General features: G+C 34.9%; 1 protein-coding gene across 1 annotated transcript in view; it reads left to right on the top strand.

Moving 5' to 3' along the window:
- LOC104856293 (zinc finger protein 878) overlaps window positions 1-8,462 on the top strand; it is a 30,802-nt gene extending 22,340 nt beyond the window's left edge. Inside the window, 4 exon segments of the mRNA XM_010615651.1 lie at window positions 1,201-1,327; window positions 1,515-1,578; window positions 5,550-7,082; window positions 7,084-8,462. Coding sequence (XP_010613953.1) covers window positions 1,201-1,327; window positions 1,515-1,578; window positions 5,550-7,082; window positions 7,084-7,213 — 1,854 coding nt within the window. The 3' untranslated portion in view covers window positions 7,214-8,462.
- The last annotated feature ends 2,136 nt before the right edge of the window (window positions 8,463-10,598 follow it).

Below are 10,598 nucleotides of genomic sequence, written 5' to 3'. Positions count from 1 at the left end.
TTTTTTTTTTTTTTTTACTTGTTTCTTTTGTTCCTCATGCTTTCCATTGGTTTCAATTTCTTCCTCTAATCCTGCTGGATTCTTGATTTTCTCCTGAGGAAACTTATTTGACTCTGAATTCTCAATTACTCAAGTTTATGTTTCACATTTCAAGGTGATAATTATTGTCCATGGAACGTGGAGAGTGTTTCATTGTACCTTTCTGTTTCTCCCTGCCTTCTGTATTAAACACTTTTGTGATTTTTGCCATTTTGTACCATACCAGTTCTATCATTATTCGGTATTGTATGTACACATGGACCCACTGAAGACTTTTTTCCTTTCTTGTGATGCGTTTGTCATTCTCTCTGCTAAATAGTGCCCTAAGCACTGAATTTTGAATCTCTTATGTGTGTTAGGCAAGCTCTCATTTTCTTATTGCCACTTGATCATTTTTGTTAGACATTTATTATATTGAATGGCTAAAGATATGATTTGGAAGTGGCAATTTTTTTCTTAAATTTATTGTTTTATTAGTGCCTGTTAACTTTGCAAAACATTGGGTTTCAATGCATATATTTTGATCATATACATTCCCCCATCTTTTTCCCCTTCCACCACCATAGAATTTTTTCTATCACTGTAAAAGGTGACCATTTGGTGTCCTTGAGCTCTTAATCTAATTTCATTATCCATAGACATTCTCAAAAATTTTGTTTATTAGCATTTTAATTATCATTTATGCTATTTAATTACTGTTTAATTCTTTGCTTGTGAATCCAGGGTCAGGTTTCAAAATACTGTCTAAATACAATCAGAGAAGGAATAAATAACTTTCCTAAATAATAAGTTGTGAAAAGAGATATTTTTCTATGATCTGTCAGAGGAGTTTATTAGATAATCATCTATTCCAGTTTTTTAGTTGGATGCTTGTTTTGTAGATTTCCTCTGTAAACCATGCTTTAGAAACTGTACAAACAAAACCGGGGTTAATCAGCAGGAGAACCACGGTTTCCATTGTGTTGCTTCATTAGTGAATTCAGTTGTAGCGTCAGAATTCCTGTGTGAGATGAGAATATGGATGGAGATAAAGAATTTGATAGGAAGACATGATATCAACATTTGGAAGATTCAATCCCATTGTAGCTTTTTATGAGTGGAATTGAAGTGTTCTGTACCTGAGTCTCAATAATTTTCCTATAAATATATGTGACGATTTAGGAGGCAGTGACCTTTGAAGATGTTGCTGTGGCCTTCACCGTGGAGGAGTGGGCTTTGCTGGATTCATCCCAAAAGAAGCTCTACAGAGATGTGATGTGGGAAACCTTTAAAAATGTGTCTGCTATAGGTGAGACTGTTATCTAATTTATAAAATCAGGGAGTGTTGCTTCTTGCTCATCAGTGTAGGTTTACTAATTGGAATGTGAAAAGATTTTGAAGAGTATTCTAGGTATAATAGCATGAATCTACCTGGAATATATGAATTTTTATGTAATGTTGGAATAGCTTATCATATTTCTTTTTCTACACTTTAGGAAGAAATTGCGATGACCAGCAAATTGATGATGAATGGCAACGATGTTGGCGGAAAAATCTAAGGTAATTTACAGTAAAAAAAAAGGAATGCTCCTCAAAAGTCAGGGAATGAGCAAAAAATGTTAAATTAAGGAAACTACATTGTTGGTTTCTCATATAAGAGAAACCATGCAATATTTAAACTTGTGTTTGTGATTTATTTCATTTAACATTATGATCTCAAGGTGCAATCTTTTTTTCCTACAAATGAGTCAGATTTATCATTCTTTATGGTTGAGTTGTACTTCATTCTGCATAAATAAATGAAAGAGCAAAATAAAGATAGATAATAGAAACAGGGAGAAAGATATTTTGTAAAAGTGAGGGGAAATAAGAGATGGATGATAGAGGAAGAAGGGGTAAAAAAGTATTAAGGTTTGATCTGTACATATACCAACAATTTATGATGAATGTAGCCATTAGGTATTGAAAACATGTATAAATAGAAATTTAAAAAAAATTAAAAACCAACCAAATTAAAAACTACAAATGAAGCCAAGTTCAAATTTATTTAATCTCACGGACTTTCCTAGCATGCATACATGTTGAGAATCTATAATGTAACAATTGAATATCTGAAATATTCTAATTTTGGGAATTTATGGAGTACTGATATTATGTCACAAGTGATATTATTTAATGTGTCAAGATAAAATATCTTCCACACTCAAAATTATGAAAATATTTTATGTAATTGCATTTAGGCATTGGCTGTACGTAATATGAAATAAAACTTTTGTTTCAGCTGGGGAACTAGTTCAATATATCTAATTATGTGTACAGGTTAATATTTTCTAAAAACCACTTCTATACCAATTTAAGGGATGCTATTTTTATTTAAATGTTTTATACACAGTCAGTATTTGGAAAATTGCTACCCTGGTATAAATATTCAAATCCAAATAAATGCCTTTGTTTTAATAATAGCTGTTTGCAAGCAATTCACCATAGCATTCAGTCCATTCATTTTGCAAAATATTTACAAAGTACCTTCCTATATTTTTGGTGGGAATGTCATGTAGTCCAACATCTGTGGAAATGTGTATAGAAAATTCTCAAAAGTAAAAATAGAAATGCCGTTTGATCCAGCTATAGCTCTACTTGATATATTCCTAAAAAGTTTAGTCATTACATTGTAATGATAAATGCATCAACATGCTATGGCAGCACAATTTTTAATAGGTGAGTTCTGAAAACAGCCTATATGTGTATTCACTGGTGAATGGAGAGAGAATATATGGGATTGGGCTGGGGGATTAGCTCAGTGGTGCCACCCCCTGCCTCGCAAGCACAAGGTCCCGTGTTCCCCTGATACCAAAAAACAAACAAACAAACAAACAAACAAAAAATATATATATTGAAATATATATGGGATAGGTCAACCATAATGGTGCATGCTGGTAAGCTCAGCACTCTGAGAAGCTGAGCCAGAAAGATCACATGTTCACACTCAGCCTGGGAAATTTAATGATAGAGGAAACTCTGTCTCAAAATAAGGGCTGTGGATGTAGCTCAGTGTTAGTGCCCTAGGTTAAATCTTCAACACTGAAAAATACAGGGTATGTATACATAATGGAATTGTATTCATCTAGAAAGAAGAATAAAATGATGTCATCTGCCAAAAAATTGAAATATCTTAAGCCTATAACTTTTAAGTGAAATAAGACAGATGTAATTTTTTTCTCATTGAGTTTATTGGTACATTTTAGGTATACAGTACAGTTACATTCATCGTTGAGATCTTGTATCTTTACATGACAGGTCTTGGTTCTCATTTTTTTCCCCCTTACCTCTGTCCTCCCTTCACCTCCTACTCCCTTCCCTATTTACAAATACTTTATTTCCATTTTTTCATTTTCTCATAGTTTTTTTTCTTTTCCCTTATTATCTTTCCCCTACCCTTCCCATTTCCCCTACACCTTTAGCCCTTTTCTTCCTGTTCCACATTGTCAATTATACCATTAGGATCTTATGTACCATTATAGTTTTTCACACCAGAGAAATTATTTGGTGTTGATACATGTGTGACTTATTTATTTCATTAGGAGTATATCCTCGATATGTATCCATTTTTCTATGAATGACTCTAATTTCTTATTCTTATGGCTGAGTAATATTCCATTTTATAGAAAAACCACATCTTCCTTGTCCAGTCTCCAACTGATGGCAAATGGGCTGTTTCCAAGTTTTAGCTATTACAAACTGTGCCTCGTAAACATAGGTGTGCATATATGATTCTTTTAATTCTTTTGGAAAGATACCCAAAAGAGGGATGGCTGGGTCAAATGGAACCTCTGGTCCCAGCTCTTTGGGGTATCTCCATATTGATTTCCATAGTGGTTGCACCAGTCTGCACTCCCACTGACAATGGAGAAGGGTTCCTTTCTCCCCACAACCCCACCAACATTTGTTATTGGTTGATTTCTTGATAGCAGCAATTCTTCATGGGGTGAGGTGGAATCTCAGTGTTGTTTTCATCTGAATCTTTCAAATGACCAGTGATGTGGAACATTTTTTCATATATTTACTTGATGCTTTTACTTCTTTGTCTGACAAATAAGACACATAATTTTAAGTGAAGGAAATCAGACAATGAAAGCCTAATATCTGGTGATGTATATGAGAAACAGAAAATATGAATTAAGGAGTAAAAGAAAGGAGAGATGGTAGAAAATAAAGTGGCTTTTTGGTGATGGTGAACAGGTTCAGTGGATACAGTACAGTTACATTCATCGTTGAGATCTTGTATCTTTACATGACAGGTCTTGGTTCTCATTTTTTTCCCCCTTACCTCTGTCCTCCCTTCACCTCCTACTCCCTTCCCTATTTACAAATACTTTATTTCCATTTTTTCATTTTCTCATAGTTTTTTTTCTTTTCCCTTATTATCTTTCCCCTACCCTTCCCATTTCCCCTACACCTTTAGCCCTTTTCTTCCTGTTCCACATTGTCAATTATACCATTAGGATCTTATGTACCATTATAGTTTTTCACACCAGAGAAATTATTTGGTGTTGATACATGTGTGACTTATTTATTTCATTAGGAGTATATCCTCGATATGTATCCATTTTTCTATGAATGACTCTAATTTCTTATTCTTATGGCTGAGTAATATTCCATTTTATAGAAAAACCACATCTTCCTTGTCCAGTCTCCAACTGATGGCAAATGGGCTGTTTCCAAGTTTTAGCTATTACAAACTGTGCCTCGTAAACATAGGTGTGCATATATGATTCTTTTAATTCTTTTGGAAAGATACCCAAAAGAGGGATGGCTGGGTCAAATGGAACCTCTGGTCCCAGCTCTTTGGGGTATCTCCATATTGATTTCCATAGTGGTTGCACCAGTCTGCACTCCCACTGACAATGGAGAAGGGTTCCTTTCTCCCCACAACCCCACCAACATTTGTTATTGGTTGATTTCTTGATAGCAGCAATTCTTCATGGGGTGAGGTGGAATCTCAGTGTTGTTTTCATCTGAATCTTTCAAATGACCAGTGATGTGGAACATTTTTTCATATATTTACTTGATGCTTTTACTTCTTTGTCTGACAAATAAGACACATAATTTTAAGTGAAGGAAATCAGACAATGAAAGCCTAATATCTGGTGATGTATATGAGAAACAGAAAATATGAATTAAGGAGTAAAAGAAAGGAGAGATGGTAGAAAATAAAGTGGCTTTTTGGTGATGGTGAACAGGTTCAGTGGAAACGGGGGAAGGTGCAGGGTCATGGAGGAAATAGCATTAAAAGTAATCACATGATATACCTGTGTACCAGTTCCCCAAAATGAAAGCAAGTGTCATGTATTGCAAATGTGTCATTTTTAAAGCTTCCTAATTAAGACTTCTATTTCAGAAAGGGCAGTTAATTCATAGTTAAATATTTATAGGGGCATCCAACCAGATCCCCTCCTGGTAAATCATTGATAAGGAAACACTTTATAATATGATTGATTTTTTTTTCAATATTTATTATATTTGTTTTACAGATGTGAAGAGGCAGTGGAAGTCCATCAAAATAAATCATGGCATCAACATGGAGAAATGTTTTTTTGGACTCCAGATTGTGATATGAACATGAAGCCACCTGGTTCGAAGCCAGCTGAAAATCTTATTTGTAGGAAACCCTTGATTGGTCATTCATTGCTAGATGTACCCATCATAGCTCACACTGTACTCAAGTCATATGAGTGCCAGGGATTTAAAGACAAACTGTCTAATTATGATGTGCATGATTTCCAGTCCCTTCAGAGGCATGCCAGTGTAAACACTGGGGAGAGATCCTATGAACATAAGCAGTGTGGGAAAGCTTACACTGATTGCAGTGTAGAAACTCACACTGGAGAGAAGCCCTTTGTATGTAAAGAGAACTCAGATGCCTTCAGTATGCCCAGTTATGTTCAAATCCATGAAAGAAATCACAGTGGAGTGTATCCCTATGTGTATACACAATGTGGCAAAGCTTTTAATTCCCACGACTATATTCAAATACAGGAAAGACCTCATAGCAGAGAACACTCTGTATGTAAACAATGCCAGAAATCCTTTACTAATAACACTTCATTTTGTACACATGAAAAAACTCAATCTAAGGAGAAACCATATGTATGTAAGCATTGTGGAAAAGCTTTTGGCAAACCCAGTAATTGTCGAATACATGAAAAAACTCACATTGGTGAGAAACCCTATATATGCAAGCAATGTGGGAAAGCTTTTAGTACGCATAAGTATTGTCAAATACATGAGAAAAATCACACTGGAGAGAAACCCTATATATGTAAGTACTGCGGGAAAGCTTTCAATTTCAAGAGTAATTGTAAAATACATGAAAAAATTCACACTGGAGAGAAACCTTATCTATGTAAGCAATGTGGGAAAGCTTTCACCAGACACAGTGATTGTCAGATCCATGAGAAAACTCACACTGCGGAGAAACCCTATGTATGTAAACAGTGTGGGAAAGCATTTAGAACATATAAGTACTGTAAAATACATGAAAAAAATCATACTGGAGAGAAACCCTACATATGCGAACAGTGTGGAAAAGCATTCACTTGTAAGAGTTCAATTTGTACACATAAAAGAACTCACACTGGGGAGAAACCCTATGTCTGTAAACAATGTGGGAAAGCATTCAGTACACACAAGTATTGCCAAATACATGAAAGGAATCACAGTGGAGAGAAACCCTATGTGTGTGAACAGTGTGGAAAAGCATTCAATTGCAAGAGTTCATTTTGTAAGCATAAAAGAACTCATACTGGGGAGAAACCCTATGTATGTAAGCAATGTGGTAAAGCTTTCAGGACACAAAGTGATTGCCACATACATGAAAAAATCCATACTGGACAGAAACCCTATTTATGTAAGCATTGTGGTAAAGCATTCAGTAGACACAGTAATTGTCAGATACATGAAAGAATTCACACTGGAGAAAAACCTTATGTATGTAACCAGTGTGGGAAAGCTTTCACTGATAACAGTTCATTTTGTAAACATAAGAAGGTACACTGCAGTGAAACACTATGTGTGTGAACCATGTGGGAAATCATTCAATATATGTGACGATTGTCAAATACATGAAAGAAATCACACTGTAGAGAAAGCCTGTGTATGTAAGCAGTGCGGCAAAGCACTTGGTAACTTAGGATAAGCATGTTCTGTCGACTACTGAGATAAATCCTATGGATGTGAAACTACGAATGAAAGGATTGTGGCGAAGCTTTCAGTATATGTAGAAGAAATCATACTGGCTAGAAGTTCTGCACATGCAAGAATATATTAAAGCCTTTAGAACACACAGTCATTGTCAGATACATAAAAAAACTAACTGTTGGGAAACCCTATGTATGTAAGCAATGACAGAAAGCTTTCTGCACACATTGTCATTGTGAAATACATGAAAGAACTCACTGAATACAAAGTCTAGAAAAGTGTTAACTACATATACTTACTGTCATATGTGTGAAAGAACTCACTAGTGAGAAACACCATATGTAAGAAATGAAAGCATTCATTACACACATGCAAAGATTTTACGCCAGTATTTATTGTAGACATTAAAAAATATCACAGAAGAAATTAACCAGGAGTATATAAAGGCACAATGACATGAAAGGATTCAGAGTGGAATGCAGCCCTTTGTAAACAGTGGGAAGTTAGTACTCACAGGTATCATTGTATACATAAAATAATTCAGAAGGAAGAAAATCTGAGCATATGTGAATAATGTGGTAAAGTTTTTTTTCCCCCAGAATGCATTCCAATACAATGCATCTCTCTTGGGAGAGAAGCCATTTTTATGTGGTAAATGTAGGAAACTCTTTACTTCATCAACTTATCTTGAAACATGAGGAAACTAACACTGGTTAAAAGCCTTATGTAAATAATGTTAGCCTTTTATAATTTCTATAGCTTCAGAAAACAAACACACTGAAAGTAAGTACAATTATAAGTTGTGGAAATTCTTCACATTTACATGACCTTTCATTTAAAAAGGAACGTGAACAGTGCAGGTAACTCCTCTAAATGGGCACTGTATGAGAACACTTCTGGTTATTTAGATTTTTTTTTCTTACTGAAGTACACAATATAGTGAGAAGTGGAAGGGATGCATGCAAGTCTTTAGCTGGCTTATAAGAATGCATATTGGATTAAAAATCCCAGTAAATTCTTAAATATCTCAGTTTTAACTCATTTTCAAAATCCTTTGAACATGTCTCATGTAGTGGAAACCTAAAAAGTATATTACTTGAAAACTCCATGTCAATTACTTTTGTGTAGAATGCTCCAGAAAGTACACAAAGAAGGGATACATCATACACTATAAAGGTAGTGTGTTTATCGGTAAATTTTTTTTTTTTTTTTGGTACTGGGGATCAAACTTGGGTCCTTGTGCTTGTGGGGGCAGGCGCTGGAACCACTAAGCTAAATCCCCAGCTATCGGTAATTCTTTTGTTTTGTTTTTTGGTACTGGGGATTGAACTCCGGTCCTTGTGCTTGTGAGGCAGGTGCCGGAAACACTGAGCTAAATGCCCAGCTCTATGGGTAATTCTTTTTTTTTTTAACTTTTTTTTTTTTTTTTTTTTTAAATACCGAGGATTGAACTCAGGTCCTTGCACTTGCAAGGCAGGCCACTGAACCGCTGAGCTAAATTCCCGTCCCTCTATCAGTAATTCTTAAAGTAGATCTCTGGATTATGTAAGTTCACTTCTAAGAATTAATGTGCTGACATAATTCTGTTTAAGCAATATTGTGGGAATTTATTGTCTTGTAATCAAATTAGGTGATATTATTTTGCATCATGTTTAGTTCACAGGTGAATTGACATATTTATATTCCAATAAGCTTAATATTTATGTAGTTTGTACTATTTTAAAATAATTGTGAGGTAATAGGACACTTAAAACTGAATTTTTATTAATGATTGAAATTTTCTCACTAGATTCCATTTAAATTCTTCATGCATATGCTTCAATTTTTCTCCTTTGCTATGAGAGTTTTAAAATGAATGCTATATTTTTAAATTATAGTGTATATGTTTTAAATATTTCTGAACATGTATTTTAGACAGTCCAATTGTTTTCCAACAATTTATAGGTTAGCAAGTATTGTTTTCCATATTCTGAGATGTCTGCATGTGTCCAAACATAATTATAGATTATGTGCAGTGTATAATTTTTCCTGTTTTTTTTTCTTTGGTATCAAGAAACATGTCTATACAATTTTAGGATTTTGTACAAAACAAATATTTATTTTTTATGCTCATATTTCTGTACTTCAGTGGTACTAAGATATTCGGTAAGGCTTGTGTCCTGACTTCTGAATTTTTGGAATGTGAACAACATCCATTTACAATGAATCAAAAGCCACTTTGAAATAGCACTGTTGTTTAAGAGATAGTCAATCACATACTTTTACAGGTTCAAAGTCACTTTCTGTTCCATGAACAGTCTGTCATTCACTGTACATAACAGTAGCTCTACGAACCCAGTGAATTGCTGATTATCAGTTTGAACATAATTTTTTAATATTGGTAGGTATAAAGTTCTAAGTTTTTTATTAAAAAATCTGTCACTATATATGTAGTGAGAGATGCTAATATATCTTGTGCTTTTTCATATAGGAGATCAGAACTATTCTTGCAAAATGGATATACTGGAGATAATTTTCACTCAAATTTATTCTGTTTTCCCTTCAAGAAACATGGTACCTGCAGGAGAGGCCTGTTTTACTCTGCCAGAGCCCCCAGCGATGTGAATCATATTTCCTGGCATGTCCTTTTGTTTTTTCATACCATGTACTCATCAGTGTCAACATGAAAACCATTCCTCCATAGGCGAGCGTAGCAGTTTGCATCATAAGCTGGATATGTAGGCATTGATCACCTCTGATGTCAGTCTTTTCTTTGACTTTCTAAGCTGCACTCCTGATGGCCAGCAGAAAGTCTGCCTGCGGATAGCTGGTTGCCTGAAGCATTTGTGTTTGCAACTGTGCCACTTTGTTTGTTGCTGTCCAGTCTGAAAATTATTTCTCAACTTTTCATGTTATAGGATAGGATAGGTTTTCATTGGTTCTTTTCTAATGGTAATTTATTTAAAAATACTTTAGAATGAAATTTCTCAAAAATATCATGTGACATAACAATATGAATGTCCAGGGAATGCTCAAGCATCATTAATAGGCTTTGGGCCATAGATGAGAGTACTGAGACACCCTAAACTGATCTGTAGATTTTCTTGAACTCTACAGTACAGGAAGTAGGTGAGGCGTGTGTCAATTCATCCTCCATTCTTTTTTTAGAAATTATTTTTTATTTCTTGAGACCAGTTCTCACTAGGTAGCCCAGGCTGGCCTCGAACTCACAGTGATCCTTCTGCTTCAGCCTCCTGAATCCTGAGATTACAGGTTTGTGCCACCACACCCAGCCTCATCCTCCATTCTTGCATAAGAGTAACTATTGTGGTCATTCACACTTTCTTGTTTTTGGCTTTTGTCTCAACCAAGGTCATGGGTCTTATTTTATCTTTGGTGTTTTT

This window comes from Fukomys damarensis, unplaced genomic scaffold, assembly GCF_012274545.1.
Source record: "Fukomys damarensis isolate Sample0158 unplaced genomic scaffold, DMR_v1.0_HiC HiC_scaffold_37, whole genome shotgun sequence".
NCBI classification, from domain to species: Eukaryota; Metazoa; Chordata; class Mammalia; order Rodentia; family Bathyergidae; genus Fukomys; species Fukomys damarensis.
This window is presented reverse-complemented; position numbering and strand designations above follow the sequence as displayed.